Source organism: Anopheles coustani (assembly GCF_943734705.1).
Source record: "Anopheles coustani chromosome X unlocalized genomic scaffold, idAnoCousDA_361_x.2 X_unloc_104, whole genome shotgun sequence".
NCBI classification, from domain to species: Eukaryota; Metazoa; Arthropoda; class Insecta; order Diptera; family Culicidae; genus Anopheles; species Anopheles coustani.
Window position 1 is genome coordinate 9,275 of NW_026525054.1, and position 16,805 is coordinate 26,079.

At 46.3% G+C, this 16,805-nt stretch overlaps 1 protein-coding gene across 1 annotated transcript; it reads right to left on the bottom strand.

Annotated features, from left to right (window-relative positions):
* Positions 1-725: 725 nt before the first annotated feature.
* On the bottom strand, positions 726-5,843 carry LOC131269891 (uncharacterized; the record flags this gene model as incomplete). The annotated part of the gene is made up of 2 exons (XM_058272378.1): positions 4,959-5,843; positions 726-4,658 (listed from the first exon to the last, which is right to left on the bottom strand). Coding segments are annotated over exons 1-2 (4,818 nt in total), but the record flags the coding sequence as incomplete, so codon positions are not given.
* Positions 5,844-16,805: the final 10,962 nt, after the last annotated feature.

A 16,805-nucleotide genomic window follows, 5' to 3' on the forward strand; every position in this document is an offset into this window, starting at 1 on the left:
TGAATGGGATGCTTCATGGAGATGAATCTTGATCTTCTTCATCTCCCTTCTCAATACAGCATCCCTACTTAAAGGCATCTCGGACTTAGTCGATTTTTCATAAATTCTAAGAAAAACATATGTTAGGATGCTGCGAGATGAATGGGATGCTGCATGGAGATGAATCTTGATCTTCTTCATATCCCATCTTAATACAGCATCCCTACTTAAAGGCATCTCGGACTTAGTCGATTTTTCATAAATTCTAAGAAATTCATATGTTAGGATGCTGCGAAGTGAATGGGATGCTGCATGGAGATGAATCTTGATCTTCTTCATCTCCCATCTTAATACAGCATCCCTACTTCATGGCATCTCGGACTTAGTCGATTTTTCATAAATTCTAAGAAAAACATATGTTAGGATGCTGCGAGATGAATGGGATGCTGCATGGAGATGAATCTTGATCTTCTTCATCTCCCATCTTAATACAGCATCCCTACTTAAAGGCATCTCGGACTTAGTCGATTTTTCATAAATTCTAAGAAAAACATATGTTAGGATGCTGGGAGATGCATGGGATGCTGCAAGGAGATGAATCTTGAACTTCTTGATCTCCCATCTTAATACAGCATCCCTACTTAAAGGCAACTCGGACTTAGTCGATTTTTCATAAATTCTTAAAAATTCATATGTTTGGATGCGATTGGCCTAACCGAAATTCCCTTTGCAGTTCTTAATGTTACCACACGCGTCAAACTATCCGTGCCGGGGTGTGTCTCAACTATCCGCGCAAGTGGCCATTGTGTTGTAGGAAGAGCCTCGTCCATCAGGATTGCCAGTCTGCCAGGTGCGAAATCTGAATTGCTGCAGGTCTTCATCGTATCCCTTTGCATCTCTTGTAGATACTCGCTGGCCCAATGTTTCCAGAAGCGCTGGACGAGCAGTTGCCACTTCTGCCACTCGCTCAGGGTGTACGTCTTTCGGTTTGAATAGTCCGGCTCGGGGATGGCGTTCATGGATGTGCCTATAAGAAAATGTGCAGGTGTTAAAGCGGCTAAATCGTTGGGGTCGTCCGACATAGGTAACAGCGGACGCGAATTCATTGCTGCCTCTATTTGGTGCAGCACAGTGATGTATCCTTCATAAGGCAGTCTCGTGCTGCCCAGCTGGCGAAACAGGTGTCTTTTGGCGGTCTTCACTGCAGCTTCCCACAATCCGCCAAAGTGTGGAGCCCTTGGTGGACTGAAGTGCCAAGTGATGCCCATATCAGCACAAGTCGAAACGATGATGTTGCTTTGCTCCTCATCATGGAACATCTCGAATAGCTCACTAAGCTCCCGGGCTGCGCCTTCGAAGTTTTTACCGTTGTCCGAGTAGATATGGGACGGACGTCCTCGGCGCGATGCAAACCGTCGAAGTGATGCTAGGAAACCAGCAGTGGTCAAATCACCCACTAGTTCCAGGTGAACAGCCTTCGTAGCAAAGCAAACAAATACGCAGAGGTATGCTTTGGCGGGCTCTGCTCGTTTGTGGATCGGTCGTAGGTAGATCGGCCCAGCATAGTCCACTCCGATGGTCGCGAACGGTCGATTCGGTGTGATCCGCAATGATGGTAACTGCCCGATTTGTTGCTGCTCAAGTATGGGCTGTTGGCGAATGCATCGTAAGCAGTGTCTAACGACGCTTTTCACCAGATGTCGTCCGTCGAGTGGCCAAAATTCTTCGCGAATCTGGGAAAGCAGCAATCTTCCGCCACCATGTATGAGTTCTCTATGAAGGTGCTCTGCGATGCGGCGTGCGAAGATGTGCTTCTTGGGCAGAAGAATTGGATGTTTCGATTGATAAGGCAGTTGTGAGAGCTTGAGGCGCCCTCCTACTCTCATAACTCCTTCGCTGTCGATGAACGGGCTCAGACGTCTAAGTGGTGAGCGCTTTGGAACCACCTCACGCTTCCTCAACCGCTCGAGCTCCGTTGGAAATGCGTCTTGCTGTGCCAGCTTGCATAGCACAGTTTTAGCAGCTTCCATGAGGTCCGGAGTGATAGTTGATGACGCTGGGGGCTCCAATGGATCGCGGCGAGTACGGCACTTCTCCTTAGCATTGCGCACGAATCTAAGGCAATACCCAATGACGCGTAGAAGCTTGGTGTATGATGAGTACCGCTCGAACCAAGGATGCACTGTCTCGATGACGGCAACCGCTGCACTCACTTGACGAATCTCTAGCTCGGCACCATCCACAACCGTTGGTGTTGAATTTGGCCATTCAGACGCTGGACGAATTAACCACTCTGGACCGCTGCTCCACAGTGCACTTTTCACGAAATCTGCTGCGGTCACGCCTCGTGATACCAAGTCAGCAGGATTCGAACATCCCGCAATGTGTTTCCAGGGATGGAGATGTGAGTAGGCTTGTACCTCCGCGACGCGATTGCCTACATACGTTTTCCAATTGTTGGGCGGTGAACTCAGCCAATGCAGCGTAACTGTCGAGTCGGACCAAAAATATGACTCCGCTGATTCGAGTCCCATCGCCTGCTTCACACGATCGTATAAATGCGCTCCTGTAACGGCTGCATTAAGTTCTAATCGCGGTAATGTAACCCGTTTTAGTGGTGCTAAACGTGACTTCGATGCTAATAGCGAGATTCGTACGTGTCCTTGTTTGTTTTCACAACGCGAGTAAATACATGCACCGAACGCGGCTTCAGAGGCATCACAAAACGTATGTAACTGAACGCGAGAATCAGGTAAGAGAGCGTAGCGATCACTTTTATAACCGGAAATAATTGGCCAGTCGGATTTAATGGATGTCCACTTTTTATAGATGCTGTCAGAAACAGGATTATCCCAGCCAGGCTTCTGCACCCACAATTCCTGCATCAGCAACTTAGCGCGAATGATGATCGGCGATATCAATCCTATCGGATCGAACATTCGGGAGATGCCAGAGAATATTAACCGCATTGTGGGGTAGCTAGTGTCGGCGTCGATCCGCGACTCGAAGGATAAAACGTCAGCTTCGGGCTCCCAAGCGATACCGAGTGCCTTTATCTTCTCGTCGGGCATAAATTGAAGCGTTGACTGCGTTCCGATCTGATCCTCCGTCAAACCAGAGAGCACGGCCAACTTACTAGAGGTCCATTTTCGCAGAGAGAATCCACCCTTTTTTAACAATTCATCGAGCTCCTCTCGTAGCTGCTTTGCTTGCTCCTCTGAATCAGCACCACCGATGAAGTCGTCCACGTAGAAATTTTGAACCAAAGCTTGTGCAGCATGCGGAAAGTTCGTGCCTTCATCCTCGGCCAACTGCAGCAACGTACGCGTAGCCAAAAAAGAAGATGGAGCAAGCCCGTAGGTCACCGTATTCAGCTCGTAAGTCTCCACTGAAGCATCCGGTGAGAATCGAAACAACACGCGTTGAAACCGACGGTCATCAGGATGGACTTCTATCTGCCTGTACATTTTCGCGATGTCACCAACGAGCGCTACTTTGTAGGTGCGAAAACGAAGAATTATATCCAGCAACTGGTCTTGCACTACTGGACCGACACGCAATGCATCGTTTAGCGAATATCCAGTAGATGTCTTCGCTGATCCGTCGAAAACGACCCGGAGCTTTGTCGTCGTACTAGATTCTTTCAAAACGGGATGGTGCGGTAAGTAATACCCGTGATCATTGTCTGCTGGAGACGTGGGAGTCATGTGCCCCAGTTCCAAGTACTCTTTCATGAACTTGTGGTATTCTTCTTTTAGGTCTGGATCACGTTGGAGTCTTCTTTCGAGAAGTATGAAGCGGTTCAAAGCCATATCCCTTGACAGTCCAAGTTTGTCAAAGAAATCTGGTTGCTTCGGAAGACGAACTATGTATCGACCCGATGGATCCCGCTGGGTTGTGTTTCGGTAAATAGCCTCACATTGGCGTTCTTCGGGTGAGTAGCCATCGTTGAACCATAACTCTTCTGATTTCCAAAACCGCTCGATGGATTCTTCTAGAGTTGTCATACAAATTACAGCTGTCGTGTGAGCAACATTAGAAGTGCCTTCCGAAGGCTCTGGCGATCCAATCGAACCAGTGACGACCCATCCGAATACGCTTTCCTGCAGAGTTGGAAGGGTAGGTGCTAGTTTGAGCTGGGCGCTACCTTCGAAGAAAGCAGCATAATGTCGAGCGCCAAGAATAATGTCGATTGCCGAAGATTTGTAGAACTCTGGATCGGCTAGGATCAACTCGGACGGGATGTTCCAGCTCGTCGTGTTAACGTCCCGCAGCGGCAGATTAGCCATCAACTTGTCGACAATCAAAAATTCGACACCCACTTCAAACTGTTTCGTTCGTGAGGCAATCTTCGCGTGAACGGATTCTTTCAGCGGACGGGTAGATTGGCCTGCACCCTGCAGCATAACATTAACCTTCTTTCTTTTTAGCCTCAGTCGATGAGCGAGCTGACTGCTTATCATATCAGGCTGCGAGGCACTGTCCAAAAGTGCTCGAGCTGGATGAACTAATCCGAAAGAATCAACTATATTGATGATGGCAGTTTGGAGCAAAACCTGCGTTGGTGCTCGCTCCATTGCTGCTGCGAAAGTTCGCTGAAGATTTGCCGTGTGATCGTTAGTGGCTGGTCCAATGCTCGCAGCTGGCATGGCAGTGGAGAATGTTCCGGCAGAGTGATCCTGTGACGTGTGTGAGTGCAACATAGTGTGGTGTTGTGAATTACAGTGGCGGCATTTGTACTGCGAAGTGCAGTCGCGGGCGCGGTGATTGTCTCGAAGGCAATTCAAACATAATCGTGCGTTCATTACGGTGCGATGGCGTTCGTTCGGGCTCAATGCAATGAATCGGGAACACTTTGCAATAAAATGCTCTGAATCGCACAGAGAGCATTTGCGTACAGCATTTGATGCCGCTGCAAAGCTTCCTAGCCGCGTGGGTGGCATCCGTTTTGTATGATGTTGCGCTTCGCTAAAACTGACATCCTGCTCCTTGTTCACCGATAGCGTTTCAAGCACTCGCATACGGCGCTGCAAGAAAACAATCAGGCTAGCATACGTCGGGCTTTCTTCGTTTGATGCGTGCTCCTCCCAGTCCCTCAGTGTGCTTGTTGGCAACTTGGTGCACAACAAGTGTTCCAGCAAAACACCCCATGTATCCGTCCTTTCCCCAAGATGGTCAAGGGTTTTCTTGTGCCGTTCGAACTCGTCCACTAAGAGGTGCAGTGCGGTCGCGGTTTCCCTTTTCGCGGGCGTCATAGTGAACAGTGCTTGCAAGTGACGTTTTTTCAATAAATATTCGTTGGAGTAGCGCGCCGTTAATGCCTGCCACGCTATCTCGTAATTTGCCGCGCTAATAGTGATCGCTTCTATCACTTGTGCTGCTTCACCCTTAATCGCTGCGCGCAAGTAATGAAACTTTTGGATGGCGGGAAGATCACGGTTGTCGTGAATCAGACACTCGAACGTGTCCCGAAACGTAAGCCATTCCATGTAATCCCCATGAAACTGAGGCAGTGATATGGTCGGAAGTTTAATACCAGCCAAGGAATTACCGGTGGCATTAAATGACGAGCCTTGTGAGGGTCTTTTTGCCTTCAGTTCTGCTTCCACCCGTATCAAACGAGGCTCGAAATCGGCGCGAAGAGCTTCATTTTGCTTGACCTCCTCTTCGGTTGTAGCTCCGTCTTCAAGCTCCTGCTGCAGCTTTTCAAGATCTTCACATAACCTTTCGAACTTGGATATTCTGGCTTCTACTTCAACAAGATCACGGTCTTGTTGAAAATCGCGAACGAAGCTTTCGTAACGGCTGAGTGAAACGAGAAGGATCGCTCTTCTCGACGAAAGGATGATGGGTTCCGCGGGCATTTTGAATCGAAAAACGGCGTACGTAGCGTTTATGGTATCGCGCAATGAAAACGGCCCGAAATCGCGAAGATAAAGTTAACCAACGTTCGTATTTCAAGAATCCTGGTCACGGCACCAATGTTCTTGCGCGAGTTTTCTTTCGGGGTATGTTTCGGATGGCTTCAGCTGCGTTTTATAATTACCCGGGTGATTTTTGGTGGAAGAGAGAGTTTTGCTTTATTGCAACTATCTTTTATAACCTTTTTGTAACTCCCTTTTAGTTCCCCTTTTTGACGTAACGGGTTCGGCCCTATAAATCAATTATGGCCGTAATTGCCATAATTGCCTATGTTTTTGTTTACGTGTTTGAATGTCAATTTTTGCCTGATCAGTCATAGTTGGACTACGACGGGGCATCCGACCATTGCTGATCGAACACCCCTGATTCACCATCTTTCGAATAGGAGGTGCGCCCACCTCCGACGCGGAAGTCTCAACCCGGAGGTTCGGACTTAGAGTTTTTCCCATTTAAAAGTTTTTCTCTTAGCCATACTGAAGTCATCACTTGGTGAACGATTGAACTAGGGCGGGTTAATCGTTTATAGGTATCATGTGGTTTGCATGCTCTCTTAGGTTAAGGTCATGTGGTTGGCTATCGAGCATGCCCAAGTGATGACTTTGTTTCACGCTTGCTTGATTTCTTCATGATTCCCTGTTATATAGTGTAATCATTCGAGAACAGGGAATCTTTGGTTTTGCTCAACAGGTATTGGATGTCAACTTGGTATCTAGATCGCATTAAGTCTCAACCCTTAGGTTCGGACTTGTATAGTGACATCTTGTTACGGTCTTGAGTCTCAACCCGCAGGTTCGGACTACTTAGTGTTTGATCGAATATAATATGGCAACTTGTGCCTAAGTCTCAACCCGCAGGTTCGGACTTCTGTTTATTTGGCCAATGTATGTATAAGGCAACTTGTGCCTAAGTCTCAACCCGCAAGTTCGGACTTGTGTATTTGTTCGAAGTCATGTATAAGGCAACGTGTGCCTAAGTCTCAACTCGCAGGTTCGGACTTGTTAGTGTTTCGTCAACTTTCATATGGCAACTTGTGCCTAAGTCTCAACCCGCAGGTTCGGACTTGTGTATTTGTTCGAAGTCATGTATAAGGCAACTTGTGCCTAAGTCTCAACCCGCAGGTTCGGACTTGTGTATTTGTTCGAAGTCATGTATAAGGCAACGTGTGCCTAAGTCTCAACCCGCAGGTTCGGACTTCTATAGTGTTTCGTCAATTATCATATGGCAACTTGTGCCGAAGTCTCAACCCGCAGGTTCGGACTTCTATAGTGTTTCGTCAATTATCATATGGCAACTTGTGCCGAAGTCTCAACCCGCAGGTTCGGACTTCTGGAAGGATCACTTGGCCACTAATGATCCTTCCGCAGGTTCACCTACGGAAACCTTGTTACGACTTTTACTTCCTCTAAATCATCAAGTTCGGTCAACTTCGATAAAGCAGACGCGGTTCACGAGGATCCAGCGAACGATCATCTCCAAAGACCTCACTAAATAATCCATCGGTAGTAGCGACGGGCGGTGTGTACAAAGGGCAGGGACGTATTCAACGCTGGCTGATGACCAGCACTTACTAGAAGTTCCGAGTTCATATGGACCATTGCAATCCATAATCCCTACTAAGTGAGTATTTGAGTGATTTCCCGTTCCTCTCGGAATAGGAGACACGCTGCTACCCACATTGTAGCACGCGTGTAGCCCAGAACATCTAAGGGCATCACGGACCTGTTATCGCTCGATCTCATTTTGCTAAACACAAATTGTCCTGCTAAGCAGCGTACCGTAAGTGCACTTGCGCACACGAACAGCGAAGGTGTCAGGTCATACTCCACCGAAAGGTCCTAACCCGTTCCAATCGGCATCGACGCATTAACGCTGACTGCGTTCTAGTTAGCATATGTGAGTCACGTTCGTTATCGGAATTAACCAGACAAATCAATCCACGAACTAAGAACGGCCATGCACCACTACCCTTAAATTTGAGAAAGAGCTATTAATCTGTCTCACCTCCATAAGTTCGGACCTGGTAAGTTTTCCCGTGTTGAGTCAAATTGAACCGCAAGCTCCATTTCATTGTGGTGCCCTTCCGTCAATTCCTTTAAGTTTCAACTTTGCAACCATACTTCCCCCGGAACCTGACTTTGGTTTCCCGGAAGCTACTGAGAGCACCTGGTTGTAGCGTCTCCCAATTGCTAGTTGGCATCGTTTACGGTTAGAACTAGGGCGGTATCTAATCGCCTTCGATCCTCTAACTTTCGTTCTTGATTAAAGAAAGCATCCTTGACAAATGCCTTCGCTTTAGTTAGTCTTACGACGGTCTACGAATTTCACCTCTCGCGCCGTAATACTAGTGTCCCCAACTACTTCTGTTAATCATTACCTCCGGTCTGAGTACAAACCAATGAAAGATTAGACCAAGGTCGTATTCCATTATTCCATGCAAGATTATTCTAGGGCGTTTGGGCACCCTGCTTTAAGCACTCTAATTTGTTCAAGGTAAACGTGAGCGGTCGAGCTCTATGTTACACTTGCACCCGTTGAAGGGCACACCATGACACAGACTTGGTGCCCTACCACACCATTGAGTCGCAACCAGATTCCGACTTGGCCCACCGACCACGGGTTGACCGGGTCGGCGGAGCCGGACTGTGTTGGACAAGTATCAACTTCGAACGTTTTAACCGCAACAATTTTAATATACGCTAGTGGAGCTGGAATTACCGCGGCTGCTGGCACCAGACTTGCCCTCCACTTGATCCTCGTAGAAGGATTTATGCTCTACTCATTCCAATTATGAAACATCATTAAAGAGTTTCATATTGTTATTTCTCGTCACTACCTCCCCGTCCCGGGATTGGGTAATTTACGCGCCTGCTGCCTTCCTTGGATGTGGTAGCCATTTCTCAGGCTCCCTCTCCGGAATCGAACCCTGATTCCCCGTTACCCGTTGCAACCATGGTAGTCCTCTATACTACCATCCATAGTTGATAGGGCAGATATTTGCGAGATCTGTCGTCGGTGCGAGACCATACGATCAGCATCATTATCCAGACTTCAACTCAATGACACGGAGAACCCGCGATTGGTTTGACTAATAAGTGCACCAGTTCCCGCGAGGGTCCTGGCATGTTGCATGTATTAGCTCTAGATTTTCCACAGTTATCCAAGTAACTAGGTTGATGATCTCGTAAATTATAGCTGTTATACTGAGCCTTATGCGGTTTCACATTAAATCTGTTTGTACTTAGACATGCATGGCTTAACCTTTGAGACGAGCGTATATTACTGGTAGGATCAACCAGAATTCCGACTTTGCGTTCGAATGTTCATTGTCCCATTGCACCCGGAGGAGCAAACACCACGTTCTATATGTTGTCAAGTCCGGTAGCACACGGGAGGCGAGCCCCCGTGCGAACCTCATTGCCCTCGTATCACACACACACCCGATGCACCGGACAGGCACTTGAGCGGCATTCGACTCCGCTAAGCGCTCGTGCGCCCGATTGTGCATGCGCTGACGGGGCCTTCATACCCCTACCACAGCGACCTTATGCCAAACTTCCATGAATACTTAGGTGAGCTGACAAGGGCCTTCATTTCCCTACCATCAACTAAAGGACACGCTAGGCGCGTCCGATCATTGCAACTGCGGGGCTTTCATACCCCAATCACCACAGTACGCAATTCACCAGAGTTTAATCACAACCCCCCCGGACATGGCACACTATTAACTTGCAACAAAACTTAGTGTGTGCCGGGCACATCGGTTCCACAAAATCATTCCCGATGTACCCCAATTGGGGTTGTGAACGCATCCATGGTCCTCTGACACACCCAACCAAGCGTGGATACTACATACCTCAAACACCCAGTACACTAACAGACAAATCAATATATGGTTGCTTTCCCCCAGACATTTGACAATCACTTGGCACCCGGACGGGAACTCGCTCCTGATTGCGCCATTGCCACCCATTTGCCAAGAGCGAGTTCTGTATGTAGATTTCATTTGGAAAGACAACCGTGTACTGGATATTCTATCCGACGATTACAGATGACGAGTACGAGACTCGACTACACTCACGGATAATACATTTTGGGTCGAGATTGCTTTCGGGGTTTTCGATTGGTCTTGCGCTTGTAAACGTATAACTTTGACTTGTGGTAACCTCGGTATGTTAGTCGATCACGTGGTTGTGAACTGGGTAAGGGTGGGCAATCTGTTCACTTGCACTCTGGGTAGGAATAGGTGAGCGCTATAGGTTAAGATCATTGTATGGTTCCATCGTGATGACTTTCGCTAGATAGTAGGATGTTTGGATAGTTATAACGTTTTTGGCCATTTGTTCATAGTGTTCGGTTCATTGAGGAATTCGATTGGTCTTTGCTTCACACACGTGGTCGATCACTTGGATGTGAACTAGGGTGAGAATAAGGTGTTCACTAGTGCTCTTAGGTTTTGGATCAGTACTGAGCACTTGATTGGTTTCGCATAATATGTATCCATAGTGATGACTCTTTCCAGCTTAAGATTTCGTGACCGGTTTCGAATCCTTCCCACGTTCGCTTTTACTTGGTTAGGTTTTCGAGTGTAGATTTGAAAGCAATCTCATGTATGTATCCCATCTGATATAAGCCACTGACAGTTCATGTCACCTCGTTCAACTCTCGCTGGGTCACAGAAGTATGTTACTGCGCCCATTATCCCTACTCGGATAGGTTCGGTTCGTTCGTTTTATACTACGGTGAGTAAACTCAATTTGTGCATCGCATAGCCATGGAAAGCAAGCTTTCGCGGGCCTCTTCGACTGTTTTGATACGAGCTGTGCCCGTGATGCTTGTCATCCCAGGATACTAGACCCCTTTGGACGACCGCATGACCATCAGAAAGTAAATTCCACGTTCGATTTGGGGTGTGAACCCCGAACATAAAGTCTTTGTGTAGAACCACGAGGGCTCTATAGTACCGATTCTCTCGGTACGCTTGGTCCGTGTTCCTTTATGTTCGTACTCTTGTGTGTATAATATTCATGTTCGATTTGGGATATTTGCTACTGTCACCGTTTGAGTACCATGGGGCTTGAACCCCTAACATAAAGTCTTTGTGTAGAACCACGAGGGCTCTGTAGTACCAATTCTCTCGGTACGCTTGGTCCGTGTTCCTTTATGTTTGTACTCTTGTGTGTATAATATTCATGTTCGGTTTGGGATATTTGCTACTTTCACCAGGGTCCCGTTCTTCATACAAGTCTGCCTTGCTAATGTGGTAACTTTATAGTGTAGTTCTGACATCCCAATTTTGGGACTTAGCCGATTTTTCATGTATTTCCATATGACCCGTAGGGTCCCTTTCTTCATACAAGCTTGCCTAGGGCGATCGGTCAAAACTTGTCTTACTATTCGATTGGTCTTCGCACTTTCACCCTAGGCAGTTCGCCTAGGTCTGTCTTCTTGAGGAGGCCAAAACCCGATATAAGGAGGTCCAGCCGACCCTGAAACCTCCCCTGTCTTAACTACACTAACCCGATTTTTCAGGGTCCTCAGCGCCATACAACTTTGCCTAGGTCACTTGTACTCTTGACTTAGGCCATCTGACTTGGTCCGTGTTTCTTCCTAGGGTTCACCTAGGTACTTTGCCTTGCTTGCTGTGGTAACTTTTTAGTGTAGTTCAGACATCCCAATTTTGGGACTTAGCCGATTTTTCATGTATTTCCATATGACCCGTAGGGTCCCTTTCTTCATACAAGCTTGCCTAGGGCGATCGGTCAAAACTTGTCTTACTATTCGATTGGTCTTCGCACTTTCACCCTAGGCAGTTCGCCTAGGTCTGTCTTCTTGAGGAGGCCAAAACCCGAAATAAGGAGGTTCGGCCGACCCTGAAACCTCCCCTGTCTGAACTACACTAACCCGATTTTTCAGGGTCCTCAGCGCCATACAACTTTGCCTAGGTCACTTGTACTCTTGACTTAGGCCATCCGACTTGGTCCGTGTTTCTTCCTAGGGTTCACCTAGGTACTTTGCCTTGCTTGATGTGGTAACTTTATAGTGTAGTTCTGACATCCCAATTTTGGGACTTAGCCGATTTTTCGTATATTTCCATATGACCCATAGGGTCCCTTTCTTCATACAAGCTTGCCTAGGGCGATCGGTCAAAACTTGTCTTACTATTCGATTGGTCTTCGCACTTTCACCCTAGGCAGTTCGCCTAGGTCTGTCTTCTTGAGGAGGCCAAAACCCGAAATAAGGAGGTTCGGCCGACCCTGAAACCTCCCCTGTCTGAACTACACTAACCCGATTTTTCAGGGTCCTCAGCGCCATACAACTTTGCCTAGGTCACTTGTACTCTTGACTTAGGCCATCCGACTTGGTCCGTGTTTCTTCCTAGGGTTCACCTAGGTACTTTGCCTTGCTTGATGTGGTAACTTTTTAGTGTAGTTCAGACATCCCAATTTCGGGACTTAGCCGATTTTTCGTATATTTCCATATGACCCATAGGGTCCCTTTCTTCATACAAGCTTGCCTAGGGCGATCGGTCAAAACTTGTCTTACTATTCGATTGGTCTTCGCACTTTCACCCTAGGCACTTTGCCTAGGTCTGTCTTCTTGAGGAGGCCAAAACCCGAAATAAGGAGGTTCAGCCGACCCAGAAACCTCCCCTGTCTGAACTACACTAACCCGATTTTTCAGGGTCCTCAGCGCCATACAACTTTGCCTAGGTCACTTGTACTCTTGACTTAGGCCATCTGACTTGGTCCGTGTTTCTTCCTAGGGTTCACCTAGGTACTTTGCCTTGCTTGATGTGGTAACTTTTTAGTGTAGTTCAGACATCCTAATTTTGGGACTTAGCCGATTTTTCATGTATTTCCATATGACCCATAGGGTCCCTTTCTTCATACAAGCTTGCCTAGGGCGATCGGTCAAAACTTGTCTTACTATTCGATTGGTCTTCGCACTTTCACCCTAGGCAGTTCGCCTAGGTCTGTCTTCTTGAGGAGGCCAAAACCCGAAATAAGGAGGTCCAGCCGACCCTGAAACCTCCCCTGTCTTAACTACACTAACCCGATTTTTCATGGTCCTTAGCGCCATACAACTTTGCCTAGGTCACTTGTACTCTTGACTTAGGCCATCTGACTTGGTCCGTGTTTCTTCCTAGGGTTCACCTAGGTACTTTGCCTTGCTTGATGTGGTAACTTTTTAGTGTAGTTCAGACATCCCAATTTTGGGACTTAGCCGATTTTTCATGTATTTCCATATGACCCATAGGGTCCCTTTCTTCATACAAGCTTGCCTAGGGCGATCGGTCAAAACTTGTCTTACTATTCGATTGGTCTTCGCACTTTCACCCTAGGCAGTTTGCCTAGGTCTGTCTTCTTGAGGAGGCCAAAACCCGAAATAAGGAGGTTCAGCCGACCCAGAAACCTCCCCTGTCTTAACTACACTAACCCGATTTTTCATGGTCCTTAGCGCCATACAACTTTGCCTAGGTCACTTGTACTCTTGACTTAGGCCATCTGACTTGGTCCGTGTTTCTTCCTAGGGTTCACCTAGGTACTTTGCCTTGCTTGATGTGGTAACTTTTTAGTGTAGTTCAGACATCCCAATTTCGGGACTTAGCCGATTTTTCGTATATTTCCATATGACCCATAGGGTCCCTTTCTTCATACAAGCTTGCCTAGGGCGATCGGTCAAAACTTGTCTTACTATTCGATTGGTCTTCGCACTTTCACCCTAGGCACTTTGCCTAGGTCTGTCTTCTTGAGGAGGCCAAAACCCGAAATAAGGAGGTTCAGCCGACCCAGAAACCTCCCCTGTCTGAACTACACTAACCCGATTTTTCAGGGTCCTCAGCGCCATACAACTTTGCCTAGGTCACTTGTACTCTTGACTTAGGCCATCTGACTTGGTCCGTGTTTCTTCCTAGGGTTCACCTAGGTACTTTGCCTTGCTTGATGTGGTAACTTTTTAGTGTAGTTCAGACATCCCAATTTTGGGACTTAGCCGATTTTTCATGTATTTCCATATGACCCATAGGGTCCCTTTCTTCATACAAGCTTGCCTAGGGCGATCGGTCAAAACTTGTCTTACTATTCGATTGGTCTTCGCACTTTCACCCTAGGCAGTTTGCCTAGGTGTAGCTTCTTGAGGAGGTCAAAACCCGAAATAAGGAGGTCCGGCCGACCCAAAAACCTCCCCTGTCTAAACTACACTAACCAGATTTTTCAGGGTCCTCACCGTCATACAACTTTGCCTAGGTCACTTGCACTCTTGACTTAGGCCATCTGACTTGGTCCGTGTTTCTTGCTAGGGTTCACCTAGGTAGTTTGCCTTGCTTGATGTGGTAACTTTTTAGTGTAGTTCTGACATCCTCATTTTGGGACTTAGCCGATTTTTCGTAAAATACCATATGACCCATATGGGTCCTTTCCTTCATATAAGTTTGCCTTGCTTGGTATGGTAACATTTGAGTGTAGTTCTGACATCATCATTTTGGGACTTAGCCGATTTTTCGTAAAATACCATATGACCCATATGGGTCCTTTGCTTCATATAAGTTTGCCTTGCTTGGTATGGTAACATTTGAGTGTAGTTCTGACATCATCATTTTGGGACTTAGCCGATTTTTCGTAAAATACCATATGACCCATCAGGGTCCTTGCCTTCATATAAGTTTGCCTTGCTTGGTGTGGTAACACATGAGTGTAGTTCTGACATCCCCATTTTGGGACTTAGCCGATTTTTCGTAAAATACCATATGACCCATCAGGGTCCTTTCCTTCATATAAGTTTGCCTTGCTTGGTGTGGTAACTTTTTAGTGTAGTTCTGACATCCCCATTTTGGGACTTAGCCGATTTTTCGTAAAATACCATATGACCCATCAGGGTCCTTTGCTTCATATAAGTTTGCCTTGCTTGATGTGGTAACTTTTTAGTGTAGTTCTGACATCCTCATTTTGGGACTTAGCCGATTTTTCGTAAAATACCATATGACCCATATGGGTCCTTTCCTTCATATAAGTTTGCCTTGCTTGGTATGGTAACATTTGAGTGTAGTTCTGACATCATCATTTTGGGACTTAGCCGATTTTTCGTAAAATACCATATGACCCATATGGGTCCTTTGCTTCATATAAGTTTGCCTTGCTTGGTATGGTAACATTTGAGTGTAGTTCTGACATCATCATTTTGGGACTTAGCCGATTTTTCGTAAAATACCATATGACCCATCAGGGTCCTTGCCTTCATATAAGTTTGCCTTGCTTGGTGTGGTAACACATGAGTGTAGTTCTGACATCCCCATTTTGGGACTTAGCCGATTTTTCGTAAAATACCATATGACCCATCAGGGTCCTTTCCTTCATATAAGTTTGCCTTGCTTGGTGTGGTAACTTTTTAGTGTAGTTCTGACATCCCCATTTTGGGACTTAGCCGATTTTTCGTAAAATACCATATGACCCATCAGGGTCCTTTGCTTCATATAAGTTTGCCTTGCTTGGTATGGTAACATTTGAGTGTAGTTCTGACATCATCATTTTGGGACTTAGCCGATTTTTCGTAAAATACCATATGACCCATCAGGGTCCTTGCCTTCATATAAGTTTGCCTTGCTTGGTGTGGTAACACATGAGTGTAGTTCTGACATCCCCATTTTGGGACTTAGCCGATTTTTCGTAAAATACCATATGACCCATCAGGGTCCTTTCCTTCATATAAGTTTGCCTTGCTTGATGTGGTAACATTTGAGTGTAGTTCAGACATCCCCATTTTGGGACTTAGCCGATTTTTCGATCCATACCATATGACCCATCAGGGTCCTTGCCTTCATATAAGTTTGCCTTGCTTGGTGTGGTAACATTTTAGTGTAGTTCTGACATCACCATTTTGGGACTTAGCCGATTTTTCGTAAAATACCATATGACCCATCAGGGTCCTTGCCTTCATATAAGTTTGCCTTGCTTGGTGTGGTAACATTTTAGTGTAGTTCTGACATCACCATTTTGGGACTTAGCCGATTTTTCGTAAAATACCATATGACCCATCAGGGTCCTTTGCTTCATATAAGTTTGCCTTGCTTGGTGTGGTAACACATGAGTGTAGTTCTGACATCCCCATTTTGGGACTTAGCCGATTTTTCGACCAATACCATATGATCCATCAGGGTCCTTTGCTTCATATAAGTTTGCCTTGCTTGGTGTGGTAACATTTGAGTGTAGTTCTGACATCCCCATTTTGGGACTTAGCCGATTTTTCGTAAAATACCATATGACCCATCAGGGTCCTTTGCTTCATATAAGTTTGCCTTGCTTGGTGTGGTAACATATGAGTGTAGTTCTGACATCCCCATTTTGGGACTTAGCCGATTTTTCGTAAAATACCATATTACCCATCAGGGTCCTTTCCTTCATACAAGTTTGCCTTGCTTGGTGTGGTAACATTTGAGTGTATTTCTGACATCCCCATTTTGGGACTTAGCCGATTTTTCGTAAAATACCATATGACCCATCAGGGTCCTTTCCTTCATATAAGTTTGCCTTGCTTGGTGTGGTCACTTTTTAGTGTAGTTCTGACATCCCCATTTTGGGACTTAGCCGATTTTTCATATATTTCCATATGACCCATCAGGGTCCTTTGCTTCATATAAGTTTGCCTTGCTTGGTGTGGTAACATTTGAGTGTAGTTCTGACATCCCCATTTTGGGACTTAGCCGATTTTTCGTAAAATACCATTTGACCCATCAGGGTCCTTGCCTTCATATAAGTTTGCCTTGCTTGATGTGGTAACATTTGAGTGTAGTTCTGACATCCCCATTTTGGGACTTAGCCGATTTTTCGTAAAATACAATATGACCCATCAGGGTCTTTTGCTTCATATAAGTTTGCCTTGCTTGGTGTGGTAACATTTGAGTGTAGTTC